The 19,392-nt window shown below is 45.5% G+C and overlaps 1 protein-coding gene across 1 annotated transcript in view; it reads right to left on the bottom strand.

The window, feature by feature from the left end:
* Window positions 1-18,905, bottom strand: part of ELOVL2 (ELOVL fatty acid elongase 2) — a 52,311-nt gene extending 33,406 nt beyond the window's left edge. The window contains exon 1 of the mRNA XM_081918326.1: window positions 18,645-18,905. Coding sequence (XP_081774452.1) covers window positions 18,645-18,647 — 3 coding nt within the window. The 5' untranslated portion in view covers window positions 18,648-18,905. The remainder of the gene's footprint in view (window positions 1-18,644) is intronic.
* Window positions 18,906-19,392: the final 487 nt, after the last annotated feature.

The raw sequence follows: 19,392 nt of genomic DNA, 5'->3' as shown, positions 1-19,392 counted from the left end.
TATGAATCAACTAGTAGAATATCCTAATCCAGTGTTTTATTAATGGTGGGAATGCACCTGAGAACCTTGAGTGGAAGGTGGCACTGAAGTGATATCCACAGATACCAGGTATTTCACAAAAAGCATTCCATACATCATCTGTACCTGGAAAGACTAAAATGAAGTGACATTGATCAAAATCTTTTAGCAAAGAAGAAAAAGAGAACACGTTGGTAACTTTGAGCCCAGAGTCCCAGCACTAAAGCCTTTCCTTCAAAATAAATAAAAACGCAAAAAAGGGGTTTGTGTGTACCCTTTATACTAAGTAAGTCATCTCTGTGGTCAGTGTATCTGTGTGCAGAATTCCTGCATGGCAAGGGGTTGGACTGGATGACTCTGGGAATCCCTGCCAACTCTACAATTCTATGATCCTTGTATTTATTAGACGATTGTCTAGCAGACATTCCACAATTATTTTACTGTCTTTTTTAAAAAAGAAAACAACCCTGTTATTATGCAGAGTTGCAAACATATGTATCACACACAAAATCTGGCCAAATTAAGAAAATATGATGTTTGCAGCTCTGGAATCTCCCTGCTCTTAACGCTGCAAAATGAGCCTGGCCCGGAAAGGAGATTAGTGCAATCCATTTAAAAGTAATCCTATTCTATTCTACCTACTTCATAGTGGAACATCAGCTTAATTTGTAATTAAGGAAGATTTATCTGGGGAGAGAGTATCTGAAGAAGCCTTCTTCCCCAATCTGGTGCCCTCCAGATGTTTTGGACTGTAATTTTTGCCAGCTGCAGGCATGCTGGCTGAGGCTGATGGGAGTCTTAACCACAGGCGGACGAACAGGGGGGGGGCGGGGGGAGCGCACCACCCCCGACACCATCAGGGAGGGGGGTACCATTGTGGCTGCCCCCTGACATGCACTGTGCATTTCCCCCCACTGCGCTGGGAGCCACGCCCCCACAAGTAGTGTGTCATGCCTCCAGGACACATGCTAGGCCCCTGTGGGCAGCACGTCACATCCCTGGGACGCACGCCACACCCCCGTGGGCAACATGCCATGCCCCCGGGATGTGTGTCATGCACCCCAGGATGCGCGCCAGCCATGCCCCCACCTGCTCTCCACCCCAGTGCCAGAGCATGTAGCTTCGCCACTGGTCTTAACGCCTTAAAGGCATCAGACTAGGGGAGGCTGGTTTTAGCTCATCTCACCTCAAAATGGATATTGCAGAGTTGGAAAAGATTCAGAAACAGGCAACCAAAATGATCAAGGAGATGGAGTGACTTTGCTGTGAGGAAAGGTTCCAGAATTTTTGACTTTTTCCATTGAGAGAAAGGGTGACATGACAGAAGTTTGCAACTGATGAATGGCCTGGGAAAGTGGATAGAGAAAAGTGTTTGTCCCTCTCTCAAAACACTTGAAATTGTGGGCATCCCATGAAACGGAATGTTGGAAGGTTCCAGATAAATAAAAGGAATTACTTCTTCACACAGTGCATAGTTAAAATTACATGTATTGTTTTCTCACTGAATTGTATTTTACATATTGAACAAATATTGTTTCATGAGATTTTATGTTGTTCACTGCTGAATATTATCTTATTAAGCAAGCTATAAATTTGTATAATAAGGAAATGTGTAAATAAATAAAACCCTTCTATTGTTTATTCTTAGAATTTAAAATGTTGGCTTTCTACTTGAGTGCAATATCAAAGAAATCTACCAACAAGTTTGAGGCTTACGCTAGCTACAAGTTAGATGGCTGCTACCATGAAATAATGGGTTTTTAAATAGAATACATTATTTTATCACACTTTCACCCTGCCCTTTCTGCAAGGAGCTTAGACCAGCATGCATAGTTGCCGTTCATCTTCACAAATTCCCCTCTCTTTGGGCAGGGAATGTGTGCGACTTGTTAGTTATTTGTAGTTGAGGAAATGTATTTCACACACAAAAAACGGTATTGGGGAAAGAAGGTGGCAGTTGGCAGTTGGCTGGTTATTCTGTTAGTTCTATCTTTAAGTGTGGAAGTGAGAGTTGTGGGGATGCTGTATGGAGGACACTGTGAGGACAGGCAAGTTAATGGGTTAATAACGTATGCATTGCTATGAAGGAATTTTGAAAGCAAAAAAGGACTAAATCCTCTCTTGAGCTCAAGGGGGGAAAATGCATTCCATTCATGAATGCATATGTAAATAATATTTGTTGTTCAACTGGGGCCAGCATGACAAGTAAAAATTTATCTCCAGCTATTTGTAAGGCATATCTATCTATCTATATCTTTCTTTCTTTCCTCCTCCTTCTTCTTCTTTGGTGATCACTTGTAACCAAGTAAGAATGTCTTCCATAGACACAGTTTTGTATAGTGTCACCTAATGAGCTTCATGGTTTAGGGAGAAATTTGGAATTGGGTCTTCCTCATCCTAGCCCCATGATCTACACCAGGAGTGTAGACCTAGGGGTCAAACAGCAGTCCTCTCTGATCCTCAAAATTCTCTCCAGGCCATATACCACTCACTGGCCCTGCTCAACAACCTCCCTGAGTGCTCTTGCATGGCTGGAAGACATTGCTTAATTGTAATAATGTGCTTCTTGTTTGCCTGGCTGGAGGAATGTGCATATAGAAACCTCTGGCTTTGGTGTGACTGCAGTGCAGCCTACTATAAAAGGAAAGGTTGCATTAATTGCTCTGGCTACTTTTCCTTCTGGCCCTGCCCATCAGTCTCAAGAAAGAAGCCCCTGAAAAATTGCCTACAACCAGGGCCAGCCCACCCGTGAGGCAAGTTGAGGAGATTGCCTCAGGTGGCAGGATTCACAAGGGCAGCAGGTTCCATTGTAAATCTTTATCGCCCCTTGTTCCTGATGAACATCTTCCCTCAGCCCTTCATCCCTGGTGGGAAGGGGGCCACTGTTTTGTGGTTTGCCTCAGATGATGAAATGTTTGGGTGAGCACTGCCTATGAGGGAGCAAAGCCCTTAGGCTGAAAATAATTCCATCTACTAGGCAATGACCTTTGCCCCCGAAGACTGCTTGTGATCTTGTTTGGTGATTCCTACAGTTATAGCAGCGGGCCAGTGTGGGAGAAGTCTTGCTGTGCTGCTACGTTTATCCCTGAGTGCTGCAGGCTATGAGACATGTTGCCCTTACTGACAAATGGAACCATAATTAAGTAAAAATTAATTGACCCACATCTGCACAGCATCATTCTTAGAATATTTTACAATTATCTGACAATCAGAAAAACTGACCAGTCAATTGATTGCTAGTTGCTTTTCGGATGATTTTATGGATTTTGATATTGTATCCGTTTTGCAAGGAAATCATGTATGCGTACATCTGTGCAGCTAGCATAACAAAATATTAAAAGAGTAGGCTGATGCATGTTATGTTGCTGGCACAGACAAATGCACATTAGTGCATATGTTTAGGCACTGGATGTTTAGGAAATTATGGTGCCTTTGGCGTATCTCCTAGCTAATAGTGCAACTGAATATAAAATCTCTGGCACAAACAACAAAAGCTATTATGCTACAGCCAGGATACATTCACACAACCAGCAGGCATGTGGGAACTTCAGCACATACACTTGGCATGGATGCTTGTGATGACTGCCAGTCTGTAGTGAGGTATTACCACACATAGTATTCAGCTTTCAGCATGTCTGGGGAAGCATCGGTGGGTTTGGATTAGAGGTAAGCGTCCCAATGTGTGCTGTAATATAAATCCCATGCTTGGTCATAGATTTACACTGCACTGGGCTTCCGCATGCTGGATTCCGCATACTGTGGCTATCTTGTGGTTAGATGGTTGCCTGAGCAGCTTCAATAGACCTGGCAATCTTTGCAGATGGAAAATAGTTTGCTAACTTTTACTGCTCGGGTTCAGTTCCATGCATTCAAATTTAATAGCAGATCAGGTATGCTTATCTAAATTAGTATCAATTTCTCCACTTTCCATTGCAGTCTATATTTACTCATACAAGTGTAACCAAGTATTTCTAAGCAGCCGGGCTGAATGACAACACTGAGTTCACTGATGGTAGAAGCAATGCTTTAAAATGTTTCCATTTTATGAAAACTGAAAAGGAGGGGGGGAGTATGAGAAAAATAATCCAGTCAATGTGATGCAGGGTAATTATCCATTTAGGAGCGGTAAACATCGCTAATCAGATTAGCTGGATTTGGACCTTAGGAAAGTCTGCTCTTTAACCATGCAAGCCTATGTGTGTCTACTTGGAAGTAAGCCCTGTGGAGTTCAGTGGGACTTACTTTCAAGAACTGCAGCCTAATGGCCACATCTATTATTTATTATTTTATTTTATTTATAAGGTTCATATCCTGCCTCTCATTACATGCAATATCGAGAGGGGCACAACCATTTGCAACAAAATATAAAACACTTTAATCATACCCTCACACTTCATTCATTAAATATATCACTCAAGATAGTGATGCAACTCAGCACACTTTAGTAAAAGTGAATACTTTGTTTACAAATGCTTCAGGAACAAAGGCAGCAATGGTCCTCTAAACGGGAAATCAAAACAGCGATATGTAACTGCATCTCTTTGTTTCTTATGCTGACTATGCTCCATATATGGTTCCGTTTGTATGGTTATGTGTACATATGCTTATGATAAATAATTTTTTGAAAATGTTTAAAAGGGAAAAGGAAGTGCAGAAGGAGGAGGTCAAGGAGAAGGGAGGAAGGCAGGCAAGATCTACAATCAAAATTCTGTACACTGGTATAGATTATGTGCACATGATGAGACTTCTTGGCCAGCATGGGATCCCAAATCTCGCACTCCACACATTCATTTGTACACAGATCGATGTCTGAATAGGGATGGCGCACTCTAGGGCTTAAGCGTACCGGCCATGATCCAGGAAGCGTTTAGCTGAAATCTTTTCTCAGTCACATACTCATTAAGTGTTCGAGGCTTAAGCAAGCCCCTTTATGTCACCCACCATCTTACATCTGCAATATGAAGATGATGATGATGATATTGTCTTCCCTTGTAGGGTTGCTGTAAGGATTACCGGAAGAATGCATAGGTACATTTCAGCACTCTAAAATGCTACATAAATAATGCATGTGTTTTATTAGTTAGAGATTGCAAAAAAATTACAGTGGTACCTCAGGTTACAGACGCTTCAGGTTACATGCGCTTCAGGTTACAGACTCCGCTAACCCAGAAATAATATCTCGGGTTAAGAACTTTGCTTCAGGATGAGTACAGAAATCTTGCAGCGGCGGCAGCAGGAGGCCCCATTAGCTAAAGTGGTGCTTTAGGTTAAGAACAGTTTTAGGTTAAGAACGGACCTCCGGAACAAATTAAGTACTTAACCCGAGGTACCACTGTATAGAAAAAGTTTTGAACGAGTATGTCAAAGTCATACTGCCCATATATTTTTGTTAATTCCAGATGATGATGGTACCAATTTTTATAGCTTTCTGTTGAACAGAGGCATAAGAATGAGTTAGTGTTATTTATGCCATTGATAAACTGAGATTATCTTGCTATTTGAAACACATTTTGGATTACTGCAGGAGAATGGAAATGAGGTGGGATTAATTTTATCCTACTGAGGATATTTTTCACATCTTTCATTTTAACACATTTCAGACACTGGGCGCACAGCTTGTGCACAGGATATCTATGCTAGTTCAGCAATTGAACTTTTTAAATAGAAAGAGAGAGAGGGAGAGAATGCCTTCAGTTTTACAACAGTTCCCTGTCTAGCCTTGAGACAAAGGCGGCTCTATGTTTAAGAAGGAGGTTTCTTGGTTGCTGTCCCAGCTGCCTGCAATGTAACACTGTGTCCCCAAGACTGGGATTAATGTACCAGGGGCTCCTCCTCCTTTTGCTGCCAGGCAGGGTCAGAAAGGATTTTCTACCACACATCCCCTTTACTGTACGGTGCAGTATTGCCACCTTAAAGAGCTTGCTCTAGATGGAAATGCAATTATCCGCCTGCTTACTCATTTAAACATTTGGCTAAGATGTCATATTTCAAATAAGCCAAGGGCTTCAGAAACCAGAAGGCTATGCATCAAGCACTGCGTGCGCACATTAGCTTCCACATCCCCAATTCCAACAGTAACCTTCCACACTGCATGGGAGGCATGCTTCCTGAAAACTTAACATAATCTCCTTCATTATGTTATGCTCCATCTGTTCCAGCTCAATTTCTACCTTTCAGGGTGTTTGTATCTTATAGGGTTTGGTATCAGATCTTAAAGCACTATTCACATAATCTCCTTTAAGTAGACCAGTGTCCCCAAACATATCTCCGCCCCCACCCCCCGCTGTTTTCAGTAGTCTCATACTTGGAGCTTCTCAAATGACTGAGATTATCCAAATTATGACTATTGCATACTCAGTGAACAAAATCTGCTTCTCTTTGTAGCTTGTTTGTGTTGTAAAGCATAAAAAGGTGACACCTATTGGGCTGTGGTTTCTGCTTTATGTAAATATGGGATGGGGTGCTCTGAAATGTTCTGTAGGTCATCCCTCTTAAATTGCTGTGGCATCAGCTCATAAATCACTTTTGGAACGATGATTGTCTCAAATATATTCTTCAGGAAGGGTTACTGTCTTTACAAAATATGGAACCTAAGAAAAATAAGTCATCCACTACTGCGGTCACTTTTGAACACAGCAAAATAGCGTAATTTGGAGCACATCCTGAAATGTACGCTCCCATCACTGGGGCAAAGTCCTCTGTGAATTCTTCCACAACTCGTGCATGCTGTTTGGAAGGGTATCTTTGTGTTGCAGAACACTTTTTAAATGGCAGGATTGCTTTTTCTTGGACTTCCAGTATGAATCTAAAGGTAAAGGTAAAGGGACCCCTGACCATTAGGTCCAGTCGTGACCGACTCTGGGGTTGCACGCTCATCTTGCTCTATAGGCCGAGGGAGCCGGCGTACAGCTTATGGGTCATGTGGCCAGCATGAGTAAGCCGCTTCTGGCGAACCAGAGCAGCACAAGGAAACATTTACCTTCCCACCAGAGCGGTACCTATTTATCTACTTGCACTTTGATGTGCTTTCGAACTACTAGGTTGGCAGGAGCAGGGACCGAACAACGGGCGCTCACCCCATTGCGGGGATTCGAACCGCCGACCTTCTGAACGGCAAGTCCTAGGCTCTGTGGTTTAACCCAAAGCGCCACCCGTGAGTATGAATCTACTCTTTTTCAAAATTGCCACCTCTTCTTCTCATGTTTCATGGAGTAAAGGTTACCTTCTCCAAGTTGCTCCAAAGTTACCTTTCCTATCCTGCTCTGGGTTTTTGATGTACTCTGATTCCTTTGCTTATCTCCATGGCTTGGTGAAGGACTAAGTCTTCTATTAGCTACATTTTTTCAGGAACCCTTTCTGCAGAAAAGCCTTCCCCAGCGTAGTGCTTTCCATGTTTGGGTCTACAGGGCAGTGGAGACTGGTGCATTGGAGTGAATGGAGCAGTGCCCCACCAACCTCACTCTGTCTTCAGCCAGCCACCACCTTCTCACAACCAGCCCAAGGGGGGTGCCACTGGCTGTCCACTTGCCCTTCCTCAGTCTTGATGTTGCTCTTGTGGAACTCAACAGGGAGGAGGATGGAGACAAAACTAGCATTAGTTGGTTTTGCTTGCAATTGGCTCTGATTCTTCCTACAGCTGGCATCCCTGCCTTCTTCCCTACCAGTCCCAATGGGTAATACCACTTCTACAGTACCCACCGGCCCCATCAAGCATGGCCCATAGTCAGGAATGGTGGGAACTGTGGTTCATAACTGATGGAGGGCAACAGATTGGAGATATCGTTTCTAGAATTACAGCCACCAATCTATCTCTACCAGCACTCTCATGTTTTTTAACAGTAAATTCAGTCTTGTTCACAGAAAGCCCTAACAAATGACTCAAGGATTTGACTAGTCTTTGACAGCAGACTTCTCATAAGCCACATTCCTCTTGGGAGTGAAATAGGTATCTAATCTGGCTATGGTTGTGCTTGTTGCCCTCTTCAGCAAAGATAAAGGAATTGCAAACATTGGGTGATATCCAGTGTTAGCCATACTCAAGACTATAGCCACTGAAATCAACCAGTTGAATCCAATTGGTTTTCTCTGAGAAAAGTTTACATGATAATAATAATAATAATAATTTATTATTTATACCCCGCCCATCTGGCTGGGCCCCCCCAGCCACTCTGGGCGGCTTCCATAGAAACCAGGAAACACTAAAATATCATACATTAAAAACTTCCCTGAACAGGGCTGCCTTAAGATGTTTTCTGAATGTCAAGTAGTTGTTTATCGTTTTGACATCTGCTGGGAGGGCGTTCCACAGGGCGGGCGCCACTACCAAAAAGGCCCTCTGCCTGGTTCCCTGTAGCTTTGCTTCTCGCAATGAGGGAACCGCCAGAAGGCCCTCGGCACTGGACCTCAGCGTCCGGGCAGAACGATGGGGGTGGAGACACTCCTTCAGGTATACTGGGCCGAGGCCGTTTAGGGCTTTAAAGGTCAACACCAACACTTTGAATTGTGCTCGGAAACGTACTGGGAGCCAATGTAGGTCTTTCAAGACCGGTGTTATGTGGTCTCGGCGGCCGCCCCCAGTCACCAGTCTAGCTGCCGCATTCTGGATTAGCTGTAGTTTCCGAGTCACCTTCAAAGGTAGCCCCACGTAGAGCGCATTGCAGTAGTCCAAGCGGGAGATAACTAGAGCCTGCACTACTCTGGCGAGACAGTCTGCGGGCAGGTAGGGTCTCAGCCTGCGTACCAGGTGGAGTTGGTAGACAGCTGCCCTGGATACAGAATTGACCTGTGCCTCCATGGACAGCTGTGAGTCCAAAATGACTCCCAGGCTACGCACCTGGTCCTTCAGGGGCACAGTTACCCTATTCAGGACCAGGGAGTCCTCCACACCAGCCCGCCCCCTGTCCCCCAAAAACAGTACTTCTGTCTTGTCAGGATTCAGCCTCAATCCATTAGCCGCCATCCATCCTCCAACCGCCGCCAGGCACTCACACAGGACCTTCACCGCCTTCACTGGTTCTGATTTGAAAGAGAGGTAGAGCTGGGTATCATCTGCATATTGATGGACACCCAGTCCAAACCCCCTGATGATCTCTCCCAGCGGCTTCATATAGATGTTAAAAAGCATGGGGGAGAGGACGGAACCCTGAGGTACCCCACAAGTGAGGGCCCAAGGGTCTGAACACTCATCCCCCACCACCACTTTCTGAACACGGCCCAGGAGGAAGGAGCGAAACCACTGTATAACAGTGCCCCCAGCTCCCAGCTCCTCTAGACGGTCCAGAAGGATGTTATGGTCGATTGTATCAAAGGCCGCTGAGAGATCCAGCAGAACTAGGAAACAACTCTCACCTTTGTCCCTAGCTCGCCGGAGATCATCAACCAGTGCGACCAAGGCAGTTTCGGTCCCATGATGAGGCCTGAACCCCGATTGGAAGGGATCCAAATGGTCCGCATCCTCCAGGCATGCCTGGAGTTGTTCAGCAACCACACGCTCAATCACCTTGCCCAAGAATGGAAGATTTGAGACTGGGCGATAGTTGGCCATACTGGCCGGGTCTAAAGATGGTTTTTTAAGAAGCGGTTTAACGACCGCCTCTTTCAGCGGATCTGGGAATGTTCCCTCACAGAGGGAAGCATTCACCACCCCGCAGAGCCCATCGCCCAGCCCTTCCCGGCTTGCTTTTATTAGCCAGGATGGGCAAGGATCAAGGAGACAGGTGGTTGGTTTCACGCGTCCAAGCAGCCTGTCCACATCCTCGGGGGTAACGGATTGAAACCGATTCCATGCAACTTGACCAGACAGGGCTCTAGCACTCTCCCGCCCCAGCCCTGCTCCCACGGTGGTGTCTAGCTCCTTCCGAATATGAGTGATTTTATCTGCAAAAAACTTTGCAAAATCGTTGCAGGAGATCTTGGGGTCTTTACAAGGCCCCGGTGGTAAAGGTGGTTCCGTTAAATTGCGGACCACCTGAAAGAGTCTCCTGCTACTATTTTCTGCAGATGCAATAGAGGCGGTGAAGAAAGTCTTCTTCGCCGTCGCTATCGCCACTTGGTAGGCTCGACGTTGAGCTCTAACCTGTGTCCGGTCAGATTCGGAGTGAGTTTTCTGCCACCGACGCTCTAGCCGTCTCAGCGATTGTTTCATCGCCCTCAGCTCCGAAGAAAACCACGGGGCTGTCCGGGCTCCATGCAATCGGAGAGGGCGCTTCGGAGCCAGACAGTCAATAGCCCTGGTTAACTCCGCATTCCAGCGGGCCACCAGGGAATCAGCTGAAAGGCCATCAACATGGGATAAAGCATCCCCTACCACTCTCTGGAAACCATTTGGATCCATTAAGTGGCGGGGGCGGACCATCCGAATTGGTCCCACCTCCCTGCAGAGGGGAAGGGTCGCGGAGAAGTCCAGTTGCACCAGGAAGTGATCTGACCATGGCACTTCTTTGGTTTCACTTTTACTTAGTGTCAGATCACCCACGTCACTAGAGGTGAATACCAGGTCTAAGGCATGTCCATGACTATGAGTTGGGCCCAACTTATTCAGGGACAGCCCCATGGAGGCCATGCTTTCCACGAAGTCCCGAGCGGCCCCTTGTAAGGTCGTGTCGGCATGGATGTTAAAATCCCCTAGGACAACCAAGCTAGGTGTCTCCAGGAGAACATCCGCCACGACCTGAAGCAGCTCGGACAGGGAATCCTTGGTGCAGCGGGGAGGTCGGTACACCAAAAGGAATCCTGTACTGCCCCTATTGCCCAACTTCCAGAACATGCACTCAGAAAACTGGGTCTTCCCAGTAGGACGCCTGATGCAAACTAGTGACTTCCTAAAAATCACTGCAACCCCCCCTCCCCGCCCACATGACCTGGGTTGCTGTGCGTAAGAGAAACCCAGTGGGCAAGCGGCAGCAAGGACAGGCCCATCTGCTTCCTCCAACCAGGTCTCTGTCACACATGCCAGGTCAAATCCTCCATCCACAATCAGGTCGTGGATGGCAGTGGTTTTATTCATCATTGACCTGGCATTACACAGCAACACCTTCAGGTCATGTGGGTTTCCCCTGTTGATTCCAGTATCCATCCGGCCAAGGATCCATCCGGAATGGCTTCTTTCCGCATATGAGCTTTATGTGCACTATTCCCCTGAGGCCAGGCAAAAGCAAGCAAATATTTTCTTCTATTTCTTCCAGGGTACAGGATTATTAGAGCTGAAGACTTCTGGTGCAGGGAACAGTGTCATTTTCCTTGTCTGGTTAGGAATCTGTAAATTTACAACATGACTTCTGACACCATGTTATGGTCTTCTATCGATGTGTCATGCATTAAGACGCACATCTATCAAGACTAATTTTATGTCTCCGAGGAGGAGCTCTGTCGACTTTAATGGAATCACTCTGAAATAATTAGTTACGAGAGTGAATGTTAAAAATTTAAATGTCAGTAAACATTAGAGGTCCAAAGTTTCACATAGATGTCCCATTGACTTTAATTCATGAATTGAGAGCTACTGCCCAAGGTTACAATTCTTGCTGCAATCTAGTAAAATCAGTGGGGTTGTAGTGGAGTAAACGCAGTCAGAATTATACCTGGCTGTCTTTTCCAACCCCTAAACTACCACCCCTGGCTCAGAACAGAGCTAAATAAAATGCCCCTTTGTACCAGCAAATGCTTATTAAAGACACTGTCGCAATATAATTTATTCGACTTCCTACACAACTAACCAAAGCAAGCCATTACATAACAAGTAACTGGAAAGCAAATGTGGTGTGGATGCCATTATTTGGAACTTGTACTCTGATGAAAAGAATGCCAATTCCTTGAAACAGTATTTCCCCCACCCCCTTCTGGAGGTTTGTGCCAGTCATTCACTCGCTGCCAGTATGATGCTTTTTGGAAGGATTCTGTTCAGAGTTTGTGGCAGGGATTGCTGGGGATTCTTTTTTCTTAATACTGGCTGGGAAGAATGCATGTGTGAGGAAGGCAGTGGAAGCTGCAGAATCAGATACCCAGTGCCACGTGAGTGGATGAAATGAATACTGGAAAATAACCCTCTCTTAAATTAAAACTAAGTGGGCCCCAGTTAGGTTACTTAAGCCTAGATTTGCAAGTACAATTACATAGGCTATTGTATAAATTTTAAAAAAAACTAGCCCAGTGAAGACTGTTGAAAGGGGTGGGTAAGGGAAGGAACAGGTAACAGAGAATGCAAGATTGCTTCCCCCCCCCTTTTATAAATTTAATCACTGATGTTGCACAAAGCTTTCCATGCTTCACCACGCTAGCAACTATCCCCATCCAATGGAATTCTGTTATTCCCATTTTGGTGATGGGGAAGTTGAAGTCAACAAATTTTATCTCAAGTCAACCAGCTGAGGAGGAAGTGGAACTTGGACCCAAATCTCCTAGATCAAAGGCCAATAATCCACTGGATCGTGCTGGCTGCAAATCAATGCAGAGACATTCTTTTTACAGGGGAAAATGTCAGTGAAAAATCAAATACCTGAAGCCTTTGCCAGATAGTTCAATATGAGTGCTGTAATCCACAATTTAGCAACACTTATTTATTTAAGTGAAGCACAAGCCACTGCCACAAGTTGTATGATTTTCCAAAATAAGAACCTAAGCCTATAACTAATCCTAAGTACGTATAACTGAAATAATTGCACATTCTGCTCCTGTTCACCCCTGCCTTCACTCCTCTCCCCTTCTTCTGTTGCCTTTTCCTGTGTTGAATTTTAGACTGAATGCTCCTTGGAGAGGGACCTGTCCTCTTGCAAAGTATCATGAATGTTTATGTCTCCATATCATTGATCCAGATCCATAGGTGGGGGGAAATCAGGGCAGGGTAGGGTAATACCTTTATTGGAACCAATCAAAGTGTCACAAAATATCGAGCAAACCGTCATGTTCTCCATAACTTTTCATCAGGAATAAGGCTGATGTTGGTTAGTTCCCAGTTCCTTATTCCTAGTTCCCATGAAGGGTTGAAACAGAGCTGCATAATTAGTGGTAATGAGGAACTGAAGTATCTGCATAATCAGTGCTAATGAGGAACACACTTGTACAGTGGGTACCTCGGGTTAAGAACTTAATTCATTCTAGAAGTCCATTCTTAACCTGACACTGATCTTAACCTGAGGTACCACTTTAGCTAATGGAGCCTCCCGCTGCTGCTGCTGCTGCTGCACAATTTCTGTTCTCATCCTGAAGCAAAGTTCTTAACCCAATGTAATATTTCTGGGTTAGCAGAGTCGGTAACCTGAAGCGTCTATAACCTGAGGTACCACTGCACCACTAAAAAAGCTTTGTACTTTCCCTAATCATATATCTCCAAGACCAGGGATGGTCCTCTTGAGATGCACAAGAATTCTCTGCAATCAAAATGGTTGGGTGTTGGGTTGTTTGTTTGTTTGTTTGTTTATTTGTTTGGTGCAACGTTATTTAATGCTTGACAACACCAGATGATATACCCACATCTCCAGGAGGTTGTCCTTTTTTATACACCCCAGTGTCGCATCCAGTTCAGTGCCTACTTTTGGCACACTACACTGTCAAGGGCTCTAGGCTCTCATCTTGCCAATGTATCTGCAAAATAAAAAGGAGCTAGGAGTGTGCCCCCACAAACTAAGCTTTAGGCCTCCACAAATCATTTATCCACACCTCCAGGTATTATGCCAAACCAAATGAAAAAATAAAAAAATTGTTATATGGTTGCAAAGAGGACATTGGTTTATGACACTTGCTGAAGGAACCGAACTCCATGAAGATTCCAGATAACATGAAGCTCTAGCTGTAGGGCAGTATGTTCATAAGGGAAGGACTGTAGCTCAGTGGTATAGCATTTGCTTTGCATGCAAAAGGTCCCAGGTTCAATCCCTGGCATCTCCAGATAAGGCTGGGGAAAATGCCTACCTAAAACCTTACAGACTCGTTACTAGTTACTGTTGATAATACTGAGCTAAATGGTTGAATGGCTTGACTTTGTATAAGGTAGGTTTCTATGTTGGGGCGGGGAGCATTTTTCAGTGTGCGGGTTGTACTCCTTCAGGCACAATGCTCGTGCCAGTGGTGAGCAGGGCCAGAGCAATGGATGCAACTCTTATCTTTATGCAGCAGGAAACAGCATACAAAATTAAGAGGCTTCTCCACCCTCTCTCTATCCAGGCAAGCAAGAGGCATTGTCACAGTTCAAGGTCACATTCCAGCAAGCCAGAGGCACTCAGGGAAGGCATGAAATGGAGCCAATTGGGTGTCTGGCTTGGTGTGTCCTGGGGACAATCCTGAAAGCCAGACAGGGACCCCTGGAGGGCCACATCTGGCCACCCCATCCTATGTAGCTGTGGAGAATCTCTGCATAGTGAGGGTGAAGAAACTTGTGGTGTGAATTGGTCCTTTGTCACTAGACAAACCGATAGTTATCATCAGTCACTTTTGCCAGAGATAGGCAATGCTCATGGCATGTCAGGGGTGTTCTACAGTTTGCAATTGCTGCAGAAAACATTGGTGGTTCCTGAAGTCTAGTATATGGGGTGACATCCAATGGTGTCAGCCTGCCTGCACAACAAAAATTCAATCTGCGTAAATGGAGATTCTCCTGCCTATTCTCTCCCCTCCCCGCTGCAGCTCCCCAGTAATTCCAAAATCTGCTCCATTGACTCTACTGGTCCATCTGGCTCAGCAGGGTCTCTTCTTACTGGTAGCGGCTTTCCAATGTATTTCCAGGCATGTCTACTTGAGATGATCCAGTTTTAACTGGAGATCCTGGGGAAAATCAGGCTCATGGCTCAGAATAAGCATGCAACTGAGGTTGAGAACGCTGGTTAATATGGGAAGTATATTCCATAAACAGCAAAACAAAACAAACAAACACCCTGATGTCTTCAAAATGATTCTCAGGCTTGAGTTGGGTGAAACATTGTATCCCGATTCTCACAAATACTTTGCATAGCTATATCAAAAGATACAGTGTAATAATACACGCTTACTACAGAAACTGTATACAACTTTCAAACTAACGATTTCCCAAATAAAACACAGATACTGGCACCTTGACCTTGGGCATCACTGCCATTTCAGCGAATTGTACTTGCTTCCAAATGATGAGTTTATGATCAGCATGTAAGATGGACAAGAGAATTTGTTTTTACATGTGTTTCCAGGTTTGTAGAACTTTGCAACCTGGGAAGCTGCTTTCCATCACATAACTGTGATCACTAAGAGTCTCCTTTGTCATTTCATTGTAGTTCAACTACACATGTCTCTCGTAAAAAGTGTGTCCATCTCATTCCCTGCACTGATTTTCTCCAATAAGTTACTGACTTAAAAAAACAACTGCAAACAAAAAGCCATGCTGCCATTTCTGAATATGCTTTGGATGGAGCGAGTTCCCTCCATGGGCAGGAGAATGGCACATATTACCTTCCAACTCTATGATTCTATAAAACACATAAAACACTGCCAGGATAAATCACAAGTATGGAATATATTTATGCTGTCCAAAATCTAATTTCCCAAAAACTACTTGGGTGTATGGAGAGTTCAGAGTAACTGGTACAAGCCAAAAGTTTCAGGTTTGGTGTTAGAATAAAAACTCAGTAGCACCTATATGTGACCTGATTCCCAGTTGATGTGCACTAGGTTGTTCATTATATCATACATCATTAACTTCATCTTATCATTAGTGCAGTCCTTGTGATCCTCTGGGACACAGGCTCAATGGTGTAACTACAAACACACACGAACACATTACTGATAATTGGGTTAGCTACTGAGCCACCTTGAACCTTCGTTTTCTCATCTGTATATTCATTGAGATGACTGATAGGCCCAGCTAACATGAGGCTTCCAATCCCCTTTGTGGATCACCCTTGCATTTCATGCTCTTACATTTCAAATTACATTCCAAAAGCTGTAAGCTTGGCAGGGTTTTTTAAATAAAAAAATTACACGCACAAAAGTCACCCAATAAGATTGCATTTTTCATTCATCTGTTAGTTCCCCACTTGTAAAACCTGCCTTAGTTAAGAAAGATTTGAACCCAGGTGAGTACCTTTTTAAAGCTATCAACAGTGCAGAACTGGGTTTGTTTCTTGGAATTGGCACAGCGAGAAATGTATACAATAACCTTTAAGGGGTTTCCAAAGCCTATCTGATTCTTGTTTCATGTCATTCTATGAAAGGCATGAAATCTATTAGGGATAAAGCTATATAAAACTGGAATTTTATCACAAACACACCCTTTCTCCTTCCATTCTTATTGCAGTTTTTCTGTGATGTGACTGTAAACTGTTACAACATTCATTAACATGGCTTTCAGCTAATTGTCAAGAATAGGTATTGTAGGTCTTGGAATACTTATTGTTTCTTTCTCATTATGTACAGCTTAGTGTTCTTTTAGATAGATGGGGGGGAGAGACAAATCCCATTTTAGCTTTGTTACTGTCAGAGGTGAATGGCTACATACCTGTCATCTGGCTACAATGGTCCTTTGGTCTGGTAACCGACCTTCCAGATAGTAACTAAGGGCTTTTCACACAGTAAGACCCAAATTTTGACCAAAAATATATATGTCATTGTCCTCGTTTTGTCTTACAGGCTGAAAACATTCCCTGAGCTGTTATCCTAACATGAGTATTTAATTTTGCCACAAAAGAATACATATACAATCTGAACACTCACATAAAAGTCCTAATCCAAATATGGTCATGAAGAACCCGACTGAATAAGGGTAATGGTGGTGAAGCTGGAATGCTAACACTCTAACATGCATATGTTACATTCAGATGGATTTGTTCCCAAAGCTAGTAGCTAGATCTGAATTTCCTAGGATTTTCTAAATAACTTGGATCTGCAGTAGGAAGGAAGGAGCAGAGTGCTGCCTTTTAAAGTGCAAAATCTGTTGGGCAATACTTTTATCGGGATCAACGAAAACATCACAAAATTGTGGAGCTGTTGTGATATTTTGATTGATTCCAATAAAAATATGGCCCCACAATATATGGTGGGGGTTTTCTTTTAGGAACCTGCATGTCTACTTTGGTTTTTTATGTCCCTTTAAACTGGCCTTTCATCTTTAATTTGCATACTACTAGAGTAGGTGGGGAAGGAGTAATTTGGAAGTACTATTGGCAGCCAAGGATTCCTCCTAGAGTTCTTCAAGCAAGGCTTGCCTAAGCTGATGTTAGGACCAGTTTGTAACAATGGAGTGGTATAAACTAACTGCTTCACCCATTTCTACAACAGAGTTAGGTAAAAGGAAAGTTTCTTCTTCTTTTAACCCTTACTATAGCGGCACCATGAATGTTTTCTGTTCAAGTGTGCACAAAGACAGAAGATCTGCAAGGACAGCTGATTAAGAATGCAATCCTATAAGCCCTATTGAACTTAATGGCACTTACTTCCAAGTAGACTTGTATAAGATTGCACCATATAGGAAGCAAGTGTGTGCATGAGTAGAGGAGCTCTTCATATACAGAGAGCAACCCCAAACTGCACCCTGATTCTTCATAGGATGCATTTTGAAAAAATAAGCTGTGGGGCACAAAAGGAGGGGAAGGAGGGAGCTCAGTGTCTTCTGTTGGTGAAACCAGTATGTAAAATATGGCTTCCATGAGGTCCTCAGTGTGCTTTTGTTAATGGGTCTGAGAGCAACAAATGAACAAACTGTGAATCTGTATGTGTTGAGAAACAAACACCTGTATGCAGATAAGAACATGTGTCTTTCTGTGTGTGAGGAAACATTAGTTGGGGAGGTCAGGTGTGGGCGGGGAAGAGAGGATAAAGTAATGTGGGCACAGCAGTTGTTGCCTATAGACACACACAGAGAGAGAGAGAGCTATATATATGAGATACAGTGAGAGAAATGGATGGTGTTTGCCTGTGCGAGGCTGTGTGGGTGTGCTAACAAGAACAGTGTGCATATCGACAAATGCGGTGCATATGTTGCGCGAGGTACATTGTCTTGCAGAGAACAAGCATTTGTGTGCAAGGAAAAGGCTCAAGGTGTAAAAAGAAAAACGATGGCATTGCGCTAGATGTGAGACAAAGGATAAAGTGGGCATGAGAGAGAGAGAAATGGGGTGTAGGAGCGTGAGGCAGCATGTCATGTACAGGTGTGAGGAAAAGTGCCTGCGGGTAAGGATGTGGGAGAAAATGTAGGGATGAGGCAGAAGAATAAGGAGGAGGTGTGTGTGTGTGTTTGAGGGGAGGGAAGCATGTGTGAACGAGAATGAAGGGAATGTGTGCACCTGCGTGTGTGTACGTGGGCAGAGAGAGAGAGGTGCTGCGTGTGTATCCTTGGCTTGCTGTGCGTCTACGAGGAAGGCATGAATGGCGCGCGCGAGGGCGAGGGCGCACGGCTGTGGCAGGTGTTGGGGTGGGAAAGGCGCTGCTGTGGGCGCCTGTGAGCAGAGCGCGCGGCTCCTGTCCGTGGGGTCTCCTGGCTTCTTTCTCAGCCCTCATGGCTGAAGAGCGAGAGGGAGAGCGCGCGCGCGAGAGAGAGAGAGAGCGTTCTCCTCCTCCTCCTCCTCCTCCTCCTCCTCCTCGGAGGGATTTAGCGTCTCCCGGCGGGAGAAACGCGGCTGTCCGCCCCGGGCGCGCCAGAAATAGGCTGGTCCCTTCACTCCCTCACTCACCATGTTGCCGCCGCCGAAGGGGGTCTCTGGGCGGGAAGGCGGCGGGGCGCGCTCGGCAAGGCGAGGAGGCGGCGGCGCGGCGAGGCGCTGTCCAGGGTATCCCGGCTCTCCGTCAGCTCGGCGAGCGCTCCAGCGAGTAGCGGCTCCTTCCCTGGCCGGGCGTGCTGGGCTTCCCGCTCTCTCCGCCTCCGCCTCTCGCTCTGCAGCTTAAGGCCAGCTCCGGCCTCCCCATGCTCCGCGCGCCCGCCCCGCCCCCCGGCCTCGCGCGAAAGGCGAGGGGCTGCTGGGGTGACTTCAGAGAGGGGCGGGGCCAAGGGCGGCCCGGGGGGGGGGAGGCGCGGAGGCTCCTCCTCCTCTTCGTCTCCCCGCGCGAGCCGAGAGCTTAGCTTGCGCGCGCCAGCCGGTGGGTTTGCAAGGGAAAGGGAGCCGGCGCGCCTGCTTTTCGCGGGGACGTTTGATCTTTGCAACCCCTCCGCGGGGCTCCTTTGGCCCACTTGGCTCCGGGGCTGCTGCAAGGCTGCCAGCCCGTTTCTCTTGCACGGGCGGCGAGTTTAGCGACCTCCAGTTGCAGATCTGGAACGTTGCAATAGATTCCCTGACTGTGGAGCCGTGCCTAGAGAGCAGGGTTAGGCACCTGGGAGAGCAGGGTTTGAATCCCTTCTCTGGCATGAAGCTCACCTGGGCTGTCTTCTCTTAGCCTAAACGACCCCGCCGTGTTGTAGTAAATGAGGAGAGGGAGAACCGTGCA

The sequence above is a fragment of the Podarcis melisellensis genome, assembly GCF_964234715.1.
Source record: "Podarcis melisellensis genome assembly, chromosome: 7".
NCBI lineage: Eukaryota > Metazoa > Chordata > Lepidosauria > Squamata > Lacertidae > Podarcis > Podarcis melisellensis.
Note: the sequence above shows the minus strand (reverse complement) of the source record. Positions and strands in the feature narration are given on the sequence as shown.